The 22761-nt window shown below is 45.0% G+C and overlaps 1 protein-coding gene across 3 annotated transcripts in view; it reads right to left on the reverse strand.

Moving 5' to 3' along the window:
* Window positions 1-22761, reverse strand: part of sema4gb (sema domain, immunoglobulin domain (Ig), transmembrane domain (TM) and short cytoplasmic domain, (semaphorin) 4Gb) — a 199791-nt gene that overhangs the window by 36063 nt on the left and 140967 nt on the right. For all 3 annotated transcript variants that reach the window (XR_010020947.1, XM_063071269.1, XM_063071268.1), the window contains one exon: window positions 10534-10709. Coding sequence is in view for 2 of the 3 variants with exons in the window: in XM_063071269.1 (XP_062927339.1) it covers window positions 10534-10709 (176 nt within the window). In the remaining variant the exon portion in view is untranslated. The remainder of the gene's footprint in view (window positions 1-10533; window positions 10710-22761) is intronic.

The following is a 22761-nucleotide window of genomic DNA, read 5'->3' on the forward strand; positions in this document are numbered from 1 at the left end:
CAGAACCATTCCAAGTCTCCCAAAAATCCAAGTAAACAATATCCACTGAGTCACCAGTCTCCAGTTGAAAATAATTCTCTGGGGTTGAAGGTAAATCTTCAGGACCCTGCTGAATGCAAACCCAGAGAGAGATCACAGGGACGTGAACAACATAGTTCCTTTGATTTCATTTACCTTCAAGGCTCTAGTTATAACAACATAGCAGATGAGACAGAAGCTTGTTTCACTGACGAGATTAATCAAGGGGTGACCAAGGCCCTGCTCCTGTTCCATTTGTTAATGGAGAGCACTGCGTATGGAGCACAGATCGAGGGCAGGAGTGTGTGGTGGGTCACAGCAGGAGGCCTCGTGTGAGATTCACTCAATCAGTGACCTGAACTACGACTGGAGAACTAGAGAAGTAGTTTCCCTTTTAGAGAACTCATCCACGGAGATCAAACCCAAGATCAGGAAGACAATCCCAGATTATATCTTGAGTCAAACAAACAATCCAGGGAGATTAAATCTTAGGTCAAATTCTTCCTTCAAATCCTCTTTAAGCCACCTTCCTCTAAACTCTGTCCTCTAGATTTACATTTCCCTACAACGGGAAACAGACACGAGCTATGTACCCTATCATAATTCTATATCCAACATGACAACTCCACCCTGCCTCACTCCAGGGAGAACACACCCTAACATGAGGAAATCTGCAGATGCTGGAAATTCAAGCGACACACTCAAAAAATGCTGGTGAACACAGCAGGCCAGGCAGCATCTGTAGGAAGAGGTACAGTCGACGTTTCGGGCCAAGACCCTGTGTCAGGACTAACTGAAGGAAGAGCTAGTAAGAGATTTGAAAGTGGGAGGGGGAGGGGGAGATCCAAAATGATAGGAGAAGACAGGAGGGAGAGGGATGGAGCCAAGAGCTGGACAGGTGATTGGCGAAAGGGATACAAGGCTGGAGAAAGGAGAGGATCATGGGACGGGAGGCCTAGGGAGAAAGAAAGGGGGAGGAGACCCCAGAGGATGGGCAAGGAGTTATAGTGAGAGGAACAGAGGGAGAAAAAAAGAGAGAGAAATTAAATAAATAAACAAACAAACAAGGGATCGAGTATGAACCTCATAATCAATCCCCTGATCCAGGCAACATTCTCGCAACAATCTGTAGTTCAAACACATTCGTCCTATGGTACGGTGACCACAAATGTATGCAGAAGGTGTGGTACTAACCAGCATTTTGTGCAACTGTCACATGGCATTCCAATCCTTACACCCAATGCCTAGGCCAATGAAGGCAAGCACACTATACGCCTTCCTCATCCCCATCATAGGCCAGAGAACCAGCCCAGGGAGGTTGTAACTTGGGGTAAAGGCACAGAGTGATACCTCATCAAAACAGGCCCTTCAGTCCATCTTGTTCGTGTTGATTGTGTTGTCCACTGAGCCTGTCCTGTCTGCCCACATTTGCCCATAGACGTCAGAATCTCTCCTGTCCATCTATTTATCTAAATGGCTTTTAAATGTGCCCATTTCAACCACTATTTCTGGCAGCTCATTCCAAATACACACCATCCTCTGCGTCAAGAAGCTGCCCCCAATGTTCCTTTTAAATCTCTCGTCTCTGGTCTTAAACTTGTGCCCTTTTAATTTTAGTACCCCCTCCCTGAATAAGATACGTGTTTTCACTCTATCTATGCCCCTGTACATTAGGCCAGCTCTCAGACTCTAGTTCGTGAGGGTGAATCATTTCCAAAGCAGTAGATAATCCGTCAACATCAGACTGTTGACAAACAGGTTATCAATCCATAGCACCTCTCTCATGGTAGGCATGACTGGTCAAACGTGGAAAAATGCTTATGACTCAGGTCTATGCGATCAGTTAGAAATACCCATCCTCTCCACTAGCCCCCCGGAACAGAGTAATCCTGCTTCATCAGAGGTAATGGCAGCACAGTTACATTTTCATCTCCACACTCATTACCCAACCTGCCACACAGGAATGGGCTGTGGCATAAAGCAACGTCAACGTGAAATATTCTAAACTTGGATGATCTGGTATTCCGAGCCAGCAGCTTCGGTTAACCGGGGCATCGTACTCCACTTGAACGGAGCATCCCATTACATTAGGCCCAGTTGGAAGCAGCAAGTCAAACTGTTCCCTATTATGAGTCACTGTCGCCATGGGAACAGTGCTGCAAGTCAAAGAGCTAAAGGGACATTTCTTTCTGCACTTCACATTGATGGAGATGACACCTCCTGTGGCTGATGTCGCCTTGCTGAGAGAGAAGTTGCTTGGGATTATTTTATTTTTATTACCTGGAGGATACAGCACAGTAACAGGCTTCCAGCTTAACCAGCCCCACCAGCATCCAATTACACCCATGTGACCAACTAACCCGTACGCCTTTGGAATGTGTAAGGAAACCGGAGCACCTGGAGGAAACCCACGCGGTCACGGGGAGAACGTACGAGCTCCTTATAGACAGCAGCAGGAATCGAACCACGGTCACTGGTACTGTAAAACATTACACAAACCGCCACACTAACATGATGCCCACAATTGTGTTACAGAATCTGGCAGGTGAGCTGGCAACACCTGGGTTTGATAGTATTGGAGTTGCACTTATAAGATCATAAGACCATTAGACCACAAGACATAGGAACAGAATTAGCCCATTTGGCCCATCGAGTTTGCTCCACCATTCAAATCATGGCTGATTCTTTATTTCCCCTCCTCAGCTCCACTCTTCGGCCTTCTCCCTGTAACCTTTGATGCCGTGACCAATCAAAAACATATCAAGCTCTGCCTTAAATACATCCAATGGCCTGGCTGCCTGTGGTAACAAATTCCACAAATTCACCACCCTCTGACTAGAGAAATCTCTCCACATCTCTGTTTTAAATGGACGACCCTCTACCCTGAAGCTGTGCCCTCTTGTCCTAGACTCCCCCACCATGGGAAACATGCTTTCCACATCTACTCTGTCTAGGCCTTTCAATATTCAAAAGGTTTCAATGAGATCCTCCTCATCCTTCTAAATTCCAGCGAGTACAGACCCAGAGCCATCAAACGTTCCTCGTATGATAACCCTTTCATTCCTGGAATCATCCTTGTGAACCTCCTCTGAACCCTCTCCAATACCAGCACATCTTTTCTAAAATGAGGGGTCCAAAACTGTTCACAATACTCAAGGTGGGGCCTCACCAGTGCCTTATAAAACCTCAGCATCACAGCCTTGCTCTTGTATTCTAGACCTCTTGAAATGATTGCTAACATGGCATTTGCCTTCCTCACCACTGACTCAACCTGCAAGTTAATCCTTCGGGTGTTCTGCACAAGGGCTCCCAAGTCCTTTTCCATCTCAGATTTTTGGATTTTCTCTCCATTTAGAAAAGAGTCTGCACATTTTATTTCTTCTACCAAGGTGCATGACCAAATACTCATTTACGGGCAGAAGTTGTCTTAGTCAAATATCCTGCTTCTTTGTTCACACAAAAAAGATACAGAAACACAAAACCCAAGTTTTAAAATAATCCTCCCCGGGGGAAATGGATTGGTTTTGTGTCAGGCCTGCTTTTTAAACCTGGGGCTCTATGTACACACACAAGACTTATACGTCAATTGATCACATTTAAATTTAATTTTTTTCACAGCATCTTGCTCCAATTATCATCAAAGTGCACATCAATGGGCGCGATTTCATTGCTGTGTTGTCCTTTGGCTACAATCATACGCCTGACTAACTGTATCTAGTTCAGTTTAAGTTTAACCACTGTGCCTCATCCATCAGACATAATCTTGCTCCCTGCGGTCAAAATGCAGACAGAAAACATTATGATGATATGATTGTTTGCTGGACTCTTTCCTTCAATCAGATGTGCAACTGCACGTACACATGAAACAGTGTAGGTCACTCAGCACCTTTAGTTAGTCCTCATTTTAATACTATCCTGAGGGGTCAGTGGTGGAAAGGGTGAGCAGGTTCGTCGTCCTGGGTGTCAACATCTCAGAGGATCTACCCTGGACCCTCATATTGATGCATTCATGGTGAAGGCACATCAGCGGCTCTACTTCCAAGGAGGTCGAGGAAATCTGGTGAGTCGCCAAAGACTTGCAGATTTCGACAGATGTACCGTCGGGACCGGCTGCCTCAACTCCTGCTATGGAGGCTCCAACGTGCAGGATCGAAGGAGAGGGCGGAGGGTTGGAGACTCGGCCAGTTCCATCACGGGCACAGCTCACCGCAACATCGAGGACATCTTCAGGAGGCGGTGCCTCAGAGAGGAAGCATCCCTCGGTAAGGACCCACAATATCCCCTCTTCTCGGGGAGGAGATACAGGAGCCCGAAGATCCACACTCAGTGTTTTATGAACAACTTCTCCCCCTCCACCATCAGCCTTCTGAATGGTCCATGAGCCCATGGACACTATTTTGTGATCCTTCTTTTGCACTAATTATTTCTGTAACTTCCCCGTACTGCCACGGCAAAACAAGAAATTACACCCATGTGTAACCTGACTGTGACTCTAGCCTCATGGACATATTCCATCTCCCTGCAGAAATGTTTCAACTCTTGGGTTATCCAAACCTGCCCAGAAAATATTCAAAGCCTCTGCCTCCCTTGCCCTCTCAGGAAGGGCAAAAATATTCAAAGCCTCAAACTCCCCTGCCCTCTCAGGATTCCAAAGTTCTCTGAGAAGAGAGATTTTTTTTTGCCTCGTCTCTCTATATTAAATGGGTTGCCCCCTTATTTTTAAATGGTGACTTCACAAAAGGAAATTGACTTTCCACGTCCCACCCTGTCAGAATTGCTCAGCAACTTTGTAACCAGGGCGAATGACAGAGGATCACCTGATCGAGATATCACAGTAAGTTTGAGTTATACATTTTACACTGTAAGCCTCTTCTAGTCAATTATTGTACCGAATTCAGCAAATAGCTCGTGTCAGGAATGTTATGGATATGGGAGGGGAAGGTCAGGGAAGGAGGAGACAATCTAATCTGTGTTGGCTTTGGGCTTCAGCTGAGCCCGGACCATTTCTGCTGCTAGTTGCACCATCCCTTACCTTTCACTTTTAACCTATCACCTCTAGTTGTAGTCTCACCCCGCCTGAGAGAAAAAGTCAGATTGCACTCACTCTATACCCTCTAAACTCTCCCTCAATTCCAGGGAATAAATCCATAATTTATTCTACCAATTTTTATCAATGAATCACAGGGACAATTCTCTCTGGATACATAACGGCTTGGTACAGCAGCTGCTCTGCAGGTGACCAGAGTAACCACAGTGAGTTGTGGACAAGGCTCAGCACATCACGGGGACCAGCTCCCCCTCCATGGACTCTGTCTGAAAGTCTCACTGGCTCAGTAAAGCAGCGGTCCCCAACCACCGGGCCGCGGACCAGTACCAGGCCGCAAAGCATGTGCTACCGGGCCGCAAGGAAACGATATGAGTCAGCTGCACCGTTCCTCATTCCCTGTCACACCCACTGTTGAGCTTGAACGCATGAGAGGTCATTACCAGCGCATCATCCATGTCAGCGCAGGAAGGAGATTAACTCCTCGAGCTTGCAAATGACGGCGGGCTGAAAAGTATGTTTGACGTAACATCTCTGCCGGCATTCCAGATCAAAGTCAAGGCTAGATATCCTGAGATAGCCACGAAAGCACTGAAAACGTTGCTTCCATTTCCAACATATTTCTGCTAAGCGGGGTTTTCTGCGATGAATGCAATGTAAACTAAATTGTGGAACAGACTGGATATAAGGAACCCCCTTCGAGTATCGCTGTCTCCGATCACCCCTCGATGGGACCGTTTTGTTGCAGGAAAACAAGCCCAGGGCTCCCACTGATTCAGCGATATTGGTGTGTTGCAATGATTTTATATGTTCATACGAGGAAAATATGCACTATGTGCTTAATATCCAAATGTTACTTAAAATGTTACGATGCTATTGGCTTACTTTTTAACGATATAACAATTACAGCACGGAAACAGGCCATCTCGGCCCTTCTAGTCCGTGCTGAACGCTACTCTCACCTACTCCCACCGACCTGCACTCAGCCCATAACCCTCCATTCCTTTCCTGTCCGTATACCCATCCAATTTTTCTTTACACGATAATATCGAACCTGCCTCTACCACTTCTACTGGAAGTTCAATCAACACTTACTTCAAGCTCCGTGTCCTCCCCGATAATTGACTTATCACTATATTCATGCAAGGAAAATATGCGCTGTGTGTTTAATATTAAATTCGTTAGATAAACCCTTTTAGAAACGAAATTGAGTGTATTAGCCACTTATCACCTATATTCCGGTCGTGGTTAATACCCCCTCCCCAAACAGAATCACCAAAAACGATTTGCGGGGGGGGGTGGGGGGAGGGAATCGGCGCATCACGCATGCGCACTGGTGCCCGCGCAAGGCTTTATAGTCATTGTAGTCTCCTGGGTAAACAACGTATTTGACTGCTACTCTTGTCCGTTGGCAACCATACCCCCCCCCCCAGCCCCCATCGGCCGGTCCGCAAAAGTATTGTCAATATCAAACCGGTCCGCAGTACAAAAAAGGTTGGGGACCCCTGCAGTAAAGTAGCCAACATTATCAAAGACCACACCCACCTCAGATGTTCTCTCTTCTCCGCTCCCATCAGGTGGAAGATACAAAAGCCTGAAAGCACCTACACCAGGCCCAAGGACAGCTGTCACCAGACTCTCGAACAGACTTCTTGGGCAACAAGATGAATTCTTGGTTCTTGGCCTCGCAATCTACCTGGTTATGATCTTGCACGTTATCAATTACCAGCACTGCACGTTTTCAGTGGCTTTTACACTTCATTCTGCATTGTTATTGCTGTACCTTATTCTGCCTCACTGCTCTGTGTGATTTGATCTGTACAAATGGCATGCAAGACAATCTTTTCACTGTAACTTAGTATATGTGACAATAATAAACCACTACGAATGCCTATCATTCAGGTCCACAAATCCTGGCAACATCGTTCCAGATTCTCTCAGCACTATTTCTAGCTTATTGATATCTTTGCTGTAGGCAGGTGAACAAAAATGCACACAACGCTCTACATAATGTCACAAACAGGGATCTTCTTTCCCAGCTTCTAATGGTTAGCTGAACATTCTGAGGTGGTGCAGGATGGTTGCAACGTGTAGCTCCCTGATCCTGATTGCATTCTCTACAGACTCAGGGACGTGGGGGTGATTGGATTCTGACTGGGGGACGTAGAGGTGATTGCATTCTGACTCAGGGACGTAGGGGTGATTGCATTCTCTACAGACTTGGGGACGTAGGGGTGATTGCATTCTCTACAGACTTGGGGACGTAGGGGTGATTGCATTCTCTACAGACTTGGGGACGTAGCGGTGATTGCATTCTGACTCGGGGACGTGGGTGTGATTGGATTCAGACTCCGGGACGTGGGAATGATTGGATTCTGACTCGGGGACATGGAGGTGATTGCATTCTGACTTGGGGACGTGGGGATGATTGGATTCTGACTCGGGGACGTGGAGGTGATTGCATTCTCTACAGACTCGGGGACGTGGGTGTGATTGCATTCTGACTCGGGGACGTGGAGGTGATTGCATTCTCTACAGACTGGGGGACGTGGGGATGATTGGATTCTGACTCGGGGACGTCAGGGTTATTTCACTGACACACAGCTGCTGGTTTAGTTGTAGGAATTCCTCAGGGAAGGGACAAGGTCAAAGCTTGGGTAATAACCAGGGTTGCAAAGAGCAAGGGAGAGAGTGAGGTAAAAGGAGAACTCGCCGGTTCAATAGCTAAGCTTAGAAAAGGTTCACAGTCCATGTGGAATCGTATTTCAATGTCTGCTAGTGTAGAGGCCATTCAGCCCACTGGCTGCAGCCCAATCCACTTTCTACAACAATCCGACACTCACCCCATTTTATTCACCTCATGTTGCCATCAACTCCACCCAGGTTCTGCCACTCCCCCACACGCCCAGGACAAGTTATACAGCCCAAATAACCTAGTGGCATGCACAGTCCTGACTGGAAACCGGAGCACCCAGAGGAAACCCAGGGCATCACAGGGAAAGCAGCGAAAACTCCCCACCAACCACACTGAAGGTCAAGTCCAAACCCAGACTGTCAGGGCTGTGAGGCAGCGGCCGACTCTCTCTCATACCACTGATTGTCAGGATCGATAGTTCTGATTTAGTTTCACTTCGTGGCACAGCTGATTGTGGCTTTCAACAACTTTTCTTTCCAAAAGTGAAACTGAAATCAGCTGTGTGAAAGCAAATCAGACAATGTGAGTACATGATCAGCCATGGGAACAAACACAAAATGCTAGAGGAGCCCAGCAGGTTGAAGCTGGGCTGGTGAAGGGTCTCAGACTGAAATGCCAACTGCTCCTGTGCTCTCTGACCTGCTGAGTTCCTGCAGCACTTCGGTGCGTGTTCCAGCAGCTCCTGTGTTTAACATCACTCGCCCCTTCACTTTATTGAAGTGACTGGGATCAGCTGGTTTTGGCTGCCACCGAACTTTCAACATTCCTGCCACCGAACTTTCAACATTCCTACCACCCAAGTCCAACAGGACCTGTCACTCAGGTTTCCCATCACTCGGGTCGGCTGTGGACTGCCGTATTCATAAACCGTGCAAACCTTTCTGCATCCAGAGGGCTGTGGACTCGGGCAGCCCCAGCACAGGCTCAAACCCCCCACCATCGAGGGTATCTGGGACCTGCACTCTTCTCATTATTGCCATTAAGCAGGAGGGACAGGACCCTGGCGACACACACACACACACACACACACACACACACACACAACGGTGCTGGACCAGCCTCTTTCCCTCTGCCATCAGCTCCCTCAGTGGTCCATGAACCCGTACACTACCTCAGTATCCCTCTTTCGCATTTTAAAAAAAACTGTAACTTATAGTAATCTTTTTGTTTCTTACACTGTACTGAAACAACAAATTTAATGACACATGTTAGTAATAATAAACTTGATTCTGATACAGCAAGGTACAGATTAACCTTCTGCCAAAGGCTTAGAGCAAGTAGCCATACTGATAATCAATTTGGGCTGAAAAACCTCCCGACAGTGATGGTGAAAGCCTTGAAAAGGTCAAAAGAGTAAGTAAGGAAGGTGACAGAGGAAACAGCTATCATGTTTTATAAAGGTCATTCATAAATGCAAATTGTTTTTTTCATGTCAAACCTGACCCATTAAGGCTGGAAGATGTGCTCAGATCAGGGTAGCAGAAGTTGAAGGATGCACACACATAACATGCTGAAGGAACTCAGCAGATTAGACACTCCCTTCTACCGAAGGTGATGGACAGTCAACATCTTGGGCTCAGACACTTCATCAGAACTTCCAAACTTCATCAGGGCCATCAAAACTTCTTCAGTCCTGAAGAGGAGACTCAGCCCCAGAAAGGCTGACTTCTCATTTTCCTCCATAGATGCTGCCTGACCTGCTGAGACCCTGCAGCATTTTGCACCCGGCGTCAAGATTTTCAGCATCTGCAGAATCTCAAGGAAAAATTGAGACCGCTCCCTCTCAGGAGGCCCCTTAGGGTCAAATTACCTCGCTTTCACCCGTGTTACATGGGTTCGAAGGTGGCTGAAGAGTATTCTTCAGCTGTTGACTTGGCTTCTACTGGGGAGACTTTCACTCCACTGCAGATTCCAAGCAATGGCGAGGTCTCATAACACACAGTGATATGGGAGTGGCTCCAGAACTCCAGATCAAATCTACACGACTTAAGTGTCATCACAAAGCTACAATAGGCAAAGTAGATCATCCAGTCTGCTGGCTGCCTGATCAGTCACAGTACAACTTCTTCACTTCTGCGACTCCGTTGAAGAATCTCTGCCTGTCATGGCTACCAGTGATTGGTTGGTTATCCTGCAGAATTTTCATCCACCATCTGTTCTTTAGGTCAGGAGCTTCTCGTGAGGGTTTGGGATTTAAGCTCCTGTGGATGACTTGTCCTAGCCTCGATGGAACAACAAAGATGCCACAAACAAAAATCTCATTGCCAGCAGTGGGTCTGAAATGTCCCTAAACTGTAGAAGGGAGAGGTGGCCATTAATGAAAACTCAAATCAAGACTTACCTGAGAGAATGCAGCAAGGGAAATCAGTAGAAGTAATAGTGAGCAGTTAACACAACACCTTACAGTGCCAGTGATCTGGGGACAATTCCCACTGCTGTCTGTAAGGAATTTGTACACTCTCCCTGTGACCACATGGGTGCTTTGATCTCCTCCACGTTCCAAAGACATAACGGTTAGCTGGTAAGTTTGGGGCATGCTCTGTTGGCACCAGGAGCGTGGCGGCACTTGCAGGCTGCCCCCACCACATCCTCGTCTGTGTCAGCCGTTGACACAAACACACGTTTCACTGCTTGTCTTGATGTTTCGATGTACAGGCGACAAGTAAAGGAAATTTGTAATCGAAACCTGCCAGTTCCCCAGCACCAGCACACATCATTCTATCAGACGCTGTCACTATTTACAATAACAAAACCAGAACACAGGATTTGTACTTACCACTGGGATACAAACACTCCATAAAACACGGCGTCCTGCCAGTGCTCCTGGTTCAACACGTAGATACTCCTCAAGATGTTAAAATGGAAGTTGTACTCTGGGATTGAACACACAAGCCGGGTCTTTAGAAAAGACGTCCATTTCCTCTGGAGAATTCTCATTCCCCCCTCATCACTCTGCGGTACAAAAAAACACAAGTCGTGAGAATACATCTGTGAATATTCAGCACTGTCACCTCCAGCCACCCACCCACCAGCTCTGTGGCATTGCCACCAATTCTGGGTGACTTGAAATCAAATTAACATTTTCATGCTTTAAATAAAAGATCAGATGATGTTGCAGCATAAAGGGGCATTTCATAAACAGGAGAATCTGCAGATGCTGGAAATCCAGAGCAACACACAAACTGCTGGAGGAAGCTGATGAAGGGCCTCGAACCCAAACGTCAACTATTTATTCTTCTATATTCATACTGCCTAACCTGTTGAGTTCCTCCAGCACTGTGCGTGTGTTACTGAAGGAGAATTTGCTTGGATTCACCCCCAGTCGTTTTAAGAGATCTAAGAAGTACTAACATTTAATGGCAAACTATGCAAGAGGTTCCAAGGAGTTACTAATACTAAGTATAGCACTGATTACAGGGAACATCTCATTTCTGGTCTGTGCTTGCAAAAGCTCTTCATTCCTGGGGTTTCTCATGTCTGGGTGACACATAGACATACACTGAGCACTCTGCAACTCACGGATTCACTTTCAATGACTCTGCCACTCATGTTCTCTCCCTTCCAATTCCCCATTCTGGCTCCCCCATTACCTCTTCTACCTATCACCTCCCAGCTTCTTACTTCATCTCCCCTCCCCCAACCACCTACCTTCCCCGTCACCTGATTTCACCTATCACCTCCCAGCTTCTTACTTCATCTCCCCTCCCCCAACCACCTACCTTCCCCGTCACCTGATTTCACCTATCACCTCCCAGCTTCTTACTTCATCTCCGCTCCCCATCACCTGATTTCACCTATCACCTGCCATCTTTTGCTCCTCCCTCTCCCCCCACTTCTTATTCTGGCTTTTAACCCATTCCTTTCCAAGTCCCGCTCAACAGTCTCCCCAAATGTCAACTGTTTATTTCTCTTCAGAGATGCTGCTGGACCTGTTGAGTTCCTCCAACATTTTGTGTGCGTTGGTCTGGATTTCCAGCATCTGCAGAATCTCTTGTGTTTATGAGAAGAGTGGACTCTATCCAATACATCACAGGCACGTTCCTCCCCAACACTGACTGTATCTGCAGGAGGCACTGCCTCAAGATGGCCACATCCATCATCAAAATTGCCAACTTTTCACATCTACCATCGGGCAGGAAATACAGAAGCCAGAAATTCCCACACCACTAGGTTCCAGAACAACTACTGCCCTTCAGCCATTCAGTTCTTGAACTAACCTAATCATTGCAACACTATGACCTCTTTGATCACTTCGTAGGACAATGGACTTCTTGTTTTGTTGTAATTGTGTTCTTTTTTGTAAAAATTGTGTATAATTTATGTTACACACACAAATTGCTGGAGGAACTCAGCAAATCAGGCAGCTTGAGACTGCTGCTTGTCTAATGCTACACTCCTGTGAGCTGCTGCAAGTCTGTTTTGCATTGCACCTGTGCATACAAATGCACATGACAATAAACTCGATTTTGACCCTGAATCTGTCATGGTCCGGTCTGAAGCCTGCGTTCCAGTTCACGATCCGGTCCGCGGACTACGGACTCTGGGTCTTCTGGCTGTCCCCGGTTTCGGTTGGACTTAACCATAAGCACCTGATGCTCATCTTGGGGCTGGGAATATAAGTGGCCCTGGGATTGAGTGTGGTTGCTCCATTCATCTTGTCAGTCTCCCCTTGGAGCAACCCACTGGTGGAAGGCTAGTGCAGTCACTGAGCTATGGATTTGGCTGCTCTGTAGCCTGCTGAGGTTACTGGCTGCCTCGAGTCTTGGAGCCACCCTGGACCTAGCTCCCTTGCCTTTGTTGGGTAAGCCTGGCTGTTTGCTGTTACCCTGCGGTTGGATCTGTCCCTTCCTGTCCTTTGCCTCTGTTGGGTGGAGTCCTGTGTCCTGAGTACCCTTGCCCTGTCATGTCCTCGTCTAGCTTCCAAGAACCTGAGCCTCCAGGAACCCAAGCCTTGTCATGTCTTTGCCTGGTCTCCAGGAACCCAAGCCTTGCCACGTTGTTGCCTGGTTTTGGGGTCCGACCCCAAGTCAAGACCTAGGTTTTGGGTCCTTGTCCAGTCTCTGGCTCAGAGTCCACGCCCAGGCTCCTTGTTCCCAGTCCCTCGTCCTGGTCCTGCTCCCCTAGCCTAGTCTGTGTTCCTGTCCCTATTCCTAGTCTGTGTCCTGTCCTGTCATTTAGCTTTGTCCGTTCCTGTTCCTAGTACTTCAGTGTCTGTGTCTTGCATTTGGGTCTGTTCCCAATGCCCCCCATTATGACAGAATCAATAGCAAAGGCCCATTAATGAATATGACTGTGCACAAGTCAGAAAAGAGAAAGTTATTCAAAATAGGCCCCAGTGCCAGACCTTCTCTTTTGAAAAGTCAAAGAGGTAAAAGGAACATGGACCAAAGTGAAGTAGCCTTTCATATCTATTTGACTGGCAGGTACATAAGCCAGTGTGATTTACCCTAATGCTTAGGTGTGGGAAGAGTAGGTAATGAGAGAAAAGATTAGTGGGAGATCAAGAATGACCTGTGAGCTGGCATGTACTTGATGGGCTGAATGGCCTCAAGTTGTAAGGAAACCAGGAAAACTTCTAACCCTGTAAACACTTTCTTTAGATTATTTCCATTGAGGAGAACTTTGTGAAGTAGATATGAGATCCATCCTTGCATGGTGGACTGTCTCAACATCCGAGGCTCAAAGGATGTAACTGTTGGTACATACTGGGTTACGAACCATTTGAACAGACGTTAGCACAGCTCCCCTGCAGAACAGGTATGAGGAATGCTCACAGACTGACTTCTTATCATCGGACAGTGAGATAAAACAAACCATGGAAACAGTTGCACAAGGAACCCCGTTAACAGATAGCCACCCAGAGAAGTTAATTGTAGGTCAGTGTCACAAAATGAAGCAATTTCTTTCTCACAGACTTAGGAGGCGACATCTCTGAAGATCTATCCAGGTCCCAACATATTGACATCAGTATGGAGAAGGCATGCCAGCGGCTACCTCTCATTCGGAGTTTGAGGAGATGTTGTGACTCCAACAAATTTCTATGGAGAGCATTCTGCCTGGTTGGATCACGGCCTGTTAGAGGCATCAATGCACTGGATCAGAAAAGCTGCAGAGGGCTGCAAACCCAGCCAGCTCCAGCATAGGGACTAGCCTCACCGCCATCAGGGACACCTTCAAAACCAATGCATCAGGATGGCGGCAGCAATGATTAAGCACCCTCACCATCCAGGACATGCCCTCTTCTCATCAGGAGGAGACTGAAGACACACATTCAACATGTTAGGAACAGATTCTTCCCCTCTGCCATCAGGCCCTTGAACCCATGAACACTACCTCTCTCTTTTTTGCAATAGTTATTTTTTGTATTTCTTGTTGTAATTTAGTGATTTTTATGTATTGTACCGTACCTCCAGCTGAAAACCAACACATTTCACAGTGATGATAAATGTGATTCTGATCCTGAGACAGTGAATCCATCCCTTTCCAGCTGAGGTAGTGGGCAGGACTACCACCTACCATTCAAATGAGTGAATTTAATTCCCACTCCAGTGACCTCAGTACAAATCAAGGTGATAGATATTCCAGTGCTGGACCCGAGGAGCATTGCTCTGGATGTGCAGTTTTTCTCAATGAGATACCGTTACACTGGCCTCTCAGCCCGTTGTTAATGATTTCTACTTGGATAAGTTCAGGGCAATTCTCCCCGGAATCTTCGTCAGTACCAGGACAACCTCTGCCCTGCTACTAGTTAAAGGGTATCAGGTAACTATTGTTTAACCCGATTTCCCCCAGAACAGATCATCTGACCATTACCAGGTCTGCCAAGCTGCCAGAGTCTACAACCTCCCTGGGATGAGCTGAGGTCACTATATAAATGCAAAATGTTTTCTCATTTTCAATGCGCTGCAACACACAAACACACAGTCGGTGATATTCTGAATCGCATACACACTTCCATCTCTCTGCATCCCTCCCAAAAGGCCCAACATTGACCCAGATCCCCACTCAGCTGAACGGTTTGATTCAAACAGCTGGATGGATTACATTTTCCACCTGAGTGAAGATGAAGGCTTTGGATGAACAAGAGTCAAAGACAGATGGTTGATTTTTCTAACTGCTTTAACTTGTTTTGTATTAACTGTTTATTCTAAAGTAAGGACATGTTTGGCACAGCATCGTGGGCCAAAGGGCCTTATCGTGCTGAAGGTTTTCTATGTTTCATGGAAAACAAAAATGAATTCCAGTGAAATATTCTGTTAAAATACTAACTGTGACTTCTGGACCACAATTGGCAAGGACTTGCCACCGTCACTGAAATCATGTGCTGTGTGAATCTGTCAGGTGAGCTGGCCTGGGACCAGCACACAGATGTATTCAAATGGAAAGAGGGCCAGTCTATTTACTTTTCTTAGCACATTAAAGAGGTTCAGCTTATCACCGAACCGCTAACAAACTTGAACAAATGTTTTCTTGAACGTATCCTGACTGGTGGATCTTGGTCTGGTACGGCAACTTGTAAATGAAGGAACATAAAAAAGCCTCAGGGAGCAGTGGACTCTGAGGGGAAAACTTCACTCACCCCATCACTGAACTGTTTCCTCAACCTATGGACTCATGTCCTACAATTCTTCATCTCATCTTTTTGATACTTATTGCTTACTTATTTATTTTTTTCCTTTTTTTCTATTAGTCGTTCACTGCCTTTTGTACGCTGGTTGTCCATTCTGTTAATTCAGTTTTTCAGTAATTCTATTATGGTTATTGGATTCATTCAGGATGCCCACAAGAAAATGAATCTCAGGGTTGTATATGGTGATGTACATGTACGTTAATGATAGATCTACTTTGACATCATGGGCACAATCCTCCCCACCATCGGGGGTACCCACAGGAGGTGCTGCCTCAAGATGACAACATCCATCATCAACGATCCCCACCATCCAGGCCTTGACATCTTCTCACTGCCATAGGGCAGGAGGTACAGAAGCCCGAAGACCCACACCACCAGGTTCAGAAACAGCTACTTCCCTTCAACCATTCAGTTCTTGAACCAACCCTAATCACTGGAGTTTAACAACTTTTTGACCACTAAGAAGGATTTTCTAAACTTTGATTATGTGTATTTATGAGGAATTTATTTTATTTATTACTTAGAGATACAGAGCAGAATTGGCCCTTTGGGCTAACAAGACATGCCACCCAGCAATCCACCCATTTAACCCTAGCCTATAATATCCAATTACCCCGTTACACTTTGGAATGTGGAAGGAAACTGGAGCTCCCAGATGAAACCCATGTGGTCATGGGGAGAATATACAAACTTCCTACAGTTAACCTTGGGATTGAATTCCAAATTCCGATGCTTCAAGCTGCTATGGTGTCGCTCTGACCAACACACCACTGTAGCACCCCTAATAAAGTTTGGCTGCCACATTTAATACCCCCCGAGATGGTCCATTAGACTACTTATCTTCTCACAACTACCACTGGGCAGGAGGTAGAAAACCCCAAAACATCGACTGTTTATTCATTTCCACAGATGCTGCCTGACCTGCTGGGTTCTTCCAGCATTCTATATGAGTTACTTGAGAAGGTACAGAAGCCTTTGGTCTCAGACCACTAGGTTCAGGAACAGCTACAGCTGCAAGAAAAAGTTTGTGAACCGTTTGCAGTTACCTGATTTTCTGTATTAATTACTCATAAAATGCAGTCTGATCTTCATCCTAGTCACAATAACAGACACACACATTCTGCCTAAACTAATAACACACAAACAATTGTACTTCAATACTGAGTCCACCATTTAAACAATCACAGTCTAGGTTCGAAATGTATGTGAACCTCTGGGGTAATGCCTCTACTAAAGCTATTTGGAGTCAGGTATTCTGATCAATGAGATGAGATTGGAGGTGTGGGTTGTAGAAGTGCCCTGCCCGATAAAAAAGCACATAAAGTCAGGTTACTGACCGAGCCTGCTCTTCTCAAGAAAGATCTGTTTATGGGCACCATGTCTCAATCAAAACAACTTTCTGAGGACCTTAGAAGAAGAATTGTAGAGATGCATCAAGCTGGAAAAGGTGTCAAAAGCATTTCTAAAGACCTGAGTGTTCATCAGTCCATGGTAAGAGAAACTGTCTACAAGTGGAGGAAGTGGTACTGTTGCTACTCTCCCTAGGAGAGGGTGTCCTGCAAAGATCACACCAAGAGCACAACATGCAATGCTGAAAGAGGTGAAAATGACCCCAAGGAGAACAGAAAAAGACCTGCAGGAAATCTCCAGAACTTGCTAAAGTCTCTGTTCATGTGTCCACTATAAGAAAAACACTGAACAAGAATGGTGTTCATGGAAGGACACCACAGAGGAAACCACTGCTCTACAAAAAATAACATTGTTGCATAATGTCAAGTTTGTAAAAGACCACCTGGATGTTCCACAACACTTCTGGGACAATGTTCTGTGGACAGATGAAACAAAAGTTAAACTTTGTAGCAGAAATGCACACCACTATGTCTGGAGGAAAAAGAGCACTGCTCACTAATACCAAAACCTCATCCCAACTGTGAAGCATGGTGGAAAGAGCATCATGGTTTGGGGCTGCTTTGCTGTCTCAGGGCCTGGACAGCTTGCAATCACTGAGGGAACAATGAATTCAAACTAGTATTAAGACATTTTACAGGAGAATGTCAGGGCAGCGGTCCACCACCTGAAGCTTAATAGAAGTTGGACAATGCACCGAGACGCTGATCAGAAACAAAAGAGTAAATCAACAGAATGGTTAAAAAAAAGAAGAAAATTTGTGCTTTGGAATGACCAAGTCAGAGTTCAGACCTTAACCCAATTGAGTTGCTGCGGCATAAGGGCTGCTCATGCAAGGTATCCCAGAAATATTGATGAACTGAAACAGTTTTGTATGGAGGAATGGTCTAAAATTCCTCCTCATCGTTGTGCAAGTCTGATCAGTAGCTACAGGAAACATTTGGTGGAGGTTATTGCTGCTGAAGGAGGTTCTACCCGTTATTAAATACAAGGGTTCACATACTACTTTCAGCCTGGACTGTGAATGATTAAACAATGCATTCAATAAAGACATGAAAAGTACCACTGTTTGTGTATTATAAGTTTAGACAGATTGTGTTTGTCCATTATTGTGACTTAGATGAAGACTTAGATTAAGATCATTTTGTGAGTAATTAATGCAGAAAACCAGGTAGTTGCAAAGGGTTCACAAACATTTTCTTAGGAACAGCCACTTCCCTTCAACGATTTGGATCTTGAACCAACTGACAAAACCCTGATCACTACAGTTTAGTTACACTATGATCACTTTTCACCAAAATGAGCTTTTTTGTTCTAATTGTATTTTTTTTGTTAAATTTATATTTTTTTTTTCTGTAAATGCTGCTTATACTGTATAATGCACGGTGTTATCTGTGATGTTGCTGATGGTAAGATTTTCATTGCACATGTACTTGTACACATGGCAATGAACCTGACTTTGAATTCCTGTTGTGATTGCACAGAAGCAATTGAAGCAGCTTATCACATCACACACCTAATGCAGAGGCGTACTGGTCTATATCCTGGCATGGATACATAGTGAGTGTTCATAGATTCAGTATGGGCCATGCTTCATCTAGCTAACCCAATCAAATCAGCAGATGTGTACATTAGCATATATGTATTTCAGTGTGCATATTCATGTATGTTGTGCATTATATGCATGTGTGTGCATGCAGTAGGTCCATGAAACAGAGCTCGGCCTACAGTCATTTTGGACCTACCACCTTGACATTGGTCCACAAGCTCAACAACCAGGTCATAACAGGCACTTTCAACTCATCGAAACACTGGAGTGGAAACATCTTCCGCCCCGAGGTAGTGGCTGAGGGATAAGCTGCACAATTACAACCAGATTTTTCCTTCTTTAAATATCCCTTCAGTTCTCTCCTGAAAGTTCTTGCTGCGCCTACTTCTATCACTGTTTCGGAAGTACATTCTGCATCGCAGCAACTCATTGTGCTAATGAGAGCTACTTCATCACCCCTCTGGCAACTTTACCAATTATTTTAATTGCCTTATAATGGGACGGCAGTGAATTCAAAGCTGCATCTCTGCGGCTGAACATCAAACACTCTGCTCTAATGCCCACATTACACTGAACAACCTCAGAATTTTTTGACTGCTTGAAGCTGAACTCAAATATTATTTCAGACTCGTAGGAATTCAGAGAAAAAAAGAAATGAACTTTTACAGAATATAATATGTTTAATTACAGAATCGTGTTGACGCTTTGCAATTGTTCAACTAAATTGAAAATATTTTGCTGCTGATTTTCATTTGTACTCTTGTCTGAGGCTTCTCGTTTAAGGGTCCAACAATAATCAGCCAGCATTGATGGATTCCAGTTGCCCTGATACCATTTCTCCATGACCACAATATCCTGGTGAAACCTTTCACCATGCTCATCACTGACAGCACCAAGATTTGCAGGGAAGAAGTCTAAAAGGGAATGCAGAAAATAAGTCCTTAGTGACATGTTGCACTTCATGGTTTTGTCTGTTTGAAGCATGTTGTCAACCAGCTGCACGTAGTTTGGTGCTCTGTAGATGCCAAGAAAATTTTCAGCAACATCCTTGAATGCCTTCCATGTGATTTTCTCTGGTCCCACTAGAAGTTTTTCGAATGCCTGTCATTGATGACCTGTTTGATTTGTGGACCAACAAAAATGCCTTCCTTAGTTTTGGCATCAGTTATTCTGACCTGAATTACGAATTGAAATAACAACTAAAGGCAACTTTTCAAAAACTGGTGTGTGATAGGGAAATTTCATGATGATTTTCATGATCAGCAGCCCAAAATCTGTAAGATACACACAAAAGTATTCAGGGAGCAAACTTTTTGCTGTCTAGTGTTATTGGTACAGCACAGTTTCAGTTCCTGAGCCTGTACAGCCTGCAGTGATTAAGGAGAATGACTGACTGAGGACACACAATGTTCAGTGATAGTTTGAGAAATCATTGTGAATCTTTATCAGTAATTTTGCTCTCGTAATTCATTCCCTGTTGCAGCTTCCCTCTCACCTCTTCTCTTCTCACCTGGTCATTACCTCCCCTCGTGCCCCGGTTCCTTCCCTTTCTCCCATGGTCCACTGTCCTCTCCTATCAGAGTCCTTCTTCTTCAGCCCTTTTCCCTCCATCCCTTCCCTCCTTGCCCCCCACCCACCCGCCAGCTTGTACTCCACCCCCAGCTTCTCACTGACTCCTTCCCCCGCGCTTTCCAGTCCTGATGAAGGGTCCCAGCCCAGAACATTGGCCATTTATTCCTCTCCGTAGATGCTGCCTGGCTGGTTGAGAACCTGCAGTAATTGTGTGTGTTGAACTACTGTTGCAGCCAGGATTTGGGCCGGCAGCTCTCTCTTGTAGTTACTCTGAGAGCTGGACATAAGCAAGGAGCTTCATTGCTCCCTGGTGTATCTGACAAGGGCCTGAGATATCGGAGATATTGGCCAGGCTCAGTCTTTGGTCCTCAGAACATCAGAGAATGAGGAAAGACTAAAGAAATTATCAAACTTGTGAGAGGCATAGATAAGGTGGATAAAACAGTCTGTTCCCCAGGGTAGGGGAGGGGAGACCAGAACTATGAGACACTGGTTTAGGGCAGGGGGGGAGATTTAAAAGGGATCTGAGGGACAATGTTTACACACAGAGGGTGGTGAGTAAATGGAACAAGCTGCCAGAGAAAGGAAGGTACAATTCTATTACTTATGAAGCACTTTGATAGGTAGGCAGAGGATGGGGCTTGGACAGATATGGGCCAAATGCAGGAAATTTGGACTGGCTAGTTGGGAACCATGGTCAGCAAGAACTGGCTGGGTCCAAGCGCCTGTCAAGCTCTTTGATTCTATAACGTTCGTAACTAATCTGAATCAGAACCGGAATCTGCTTCTGCAGAGACTGAGCGCTGAGTATCACCTCTGCTTCCACCACCCCCATCTCGTCACCTTGCACTGCCTCGGACTCAGTGACATCCAAAATACGGTAATTAGTGTTTGCACTTGCTGCTCACGTACCTGACAGCAAAAAACAAATCCTATCCTAACCTGACCTCAGAGTCACGTTGGCTTAGCCTGATACTGAAATTATTTTAATAATGGATAATTAGATGAAATAGAACTAAGAAAATATAAGCTAATAATTAAGCTAAATTTGTTTTGTTTGGTTAAAGGTATCACGACACAAGCTGGAAACAGAAGTTATCCTGAGGGTTCTACCGGTAAATGAGTAACCAGCAAGGGCACTGGAGGCATTAGTTAACCATCACCAAGCTCACTATCGTAGTTAGTTAGTGGATTCCACAAACTCACTTTCAAGGTCTCTACAATTCCTTGGGCACCATAGTAACACAGTAGCTACAGCAATGCTGTTACAGCTCAGGGGTTTCAGAGTTCACTTCTGCTGCCATCTGTAAGGAGCGTGTACGTTCTCCCCGCGACCGCGTGGGTTTCCTCCGGGTGCTCTGGTTTCCTCCCACAGTCCAAAGACGTACCGGATAGTAGGTTAATTGGTCCTTGTAAATTGCCCCGTGATCAGGCTCGGATTAAACGGCTTTTTTTAATTATCATTTGTGTGATTTAGTTTCTTTTGTACACTGGTTGTTTATCAATCTTTGCTATTTACAGCTTTCATACATTCTGTCGTATTCCTAGGCAGGAATTTAAATCTAATTAAAAGAATAATATTTCTACTTGTATTAATTTACCTAAATAACATACCCCCACCAACCAGGCCATACTCTCTACTCACTGCGGCCATCGGGAAGGAGGTACGAGGACCTTAGGTCCCATGCCACAGGTTCAGGAACAGTTATTATGCTACAACCTTCAGAATCCTGAACTGGTGCAGATAATCGCACTCACCACAACACTCAACTGACTCCACAACCTACGGACTCACTTTCAACGATTCTACAACTCACGTTCTCAGTATTATTTATTAATTTATGATTTGGGGTTTTTTTTGTATTTGCGCAGTTTGTCTTCTTTTGCACATAGATTATTTATCCATCTTTGTTTGACCTTATCATTCCTGTTGTATTTCTTTGCTCTACCATGAATGCCTGTATGAAAATGAATCTTGGGGTTGGATATGGTGACCACTGTATATAGACTTTGATAATAACTTTGATTAGAATTTTGATAAATCACTCAGGTTAAATAATTCTGAACTGCAATTTATAATCATTATCAACAACAGAGGAAAATAAAGATAAGTGAAATTCTACTGAAAGTGCACTGGGTTATACCTTCCATCTGAATTGAAAATCGTTAACGGGAATCTGGTGTCTCAAAGCTCCTGTCTTAGCCATATGTCTTGTTCACCTTTATCAGTCGACAGGAATACATCAACTACAACAATATCATCTTCAAGCCAGACCATCATCAGCTCCCACGCTGAGTTGCAAACGTTAGCTGAGGGAATACTTTCTGCAACATCACCATCCATTATATCTTGCCGGAGACGTTCAATTATGTTCAAACTGTTACAGTTTATTTCAACATAATCATGCCTTAGTTGCATGTGCTGTCGAGTGAATTGTCTACAAATTATGCCCAGCACTATGCAGAATTCCCAAGAAAATGATGGGAGCCTGTTCACTATTCACCATCATTATGGCTAACCTGCACAGGTCCCACCTCCCCAAAGCCTGAAGTTCCTCAGTCAAACATTTCCCTGCCTCCACCTTTTCAGAATCAGGTTTATTATCACCGGCATGTGACGTGAAATTTGTTAACTTAGCTGCAGCAGTTCAATGCAATACATAATCTAGCAGAGAGAAAAAATAATAATAATAAATAAAATAAAATGTAATCATAATAAGTAAACAAGTAAATCAATTACGTATATTGAATAGATTTTAAAAAGTGCAAAAACAGAAATACTGTATATTAAAAGAAAGTGAGATAGTGTCCAAAGCTTCAATGTCCATTTAGGAATCGGATAGCAG

This window comes from Mobula hypostoma, chromosome 19, assembly GCF_963921235.1.
Source record: "Mobula hypostoma chromosome 19, sMobHyp1.1, whole genome shotgun sequence".
NCBI classification, from domain to species: domain Eukaryota; kingdom Metazoa; phylum Chordata; class Chondrichthyes; order Myliobatiformes; family Myliobatidae; genus Mobula; species Mobula hypostoma.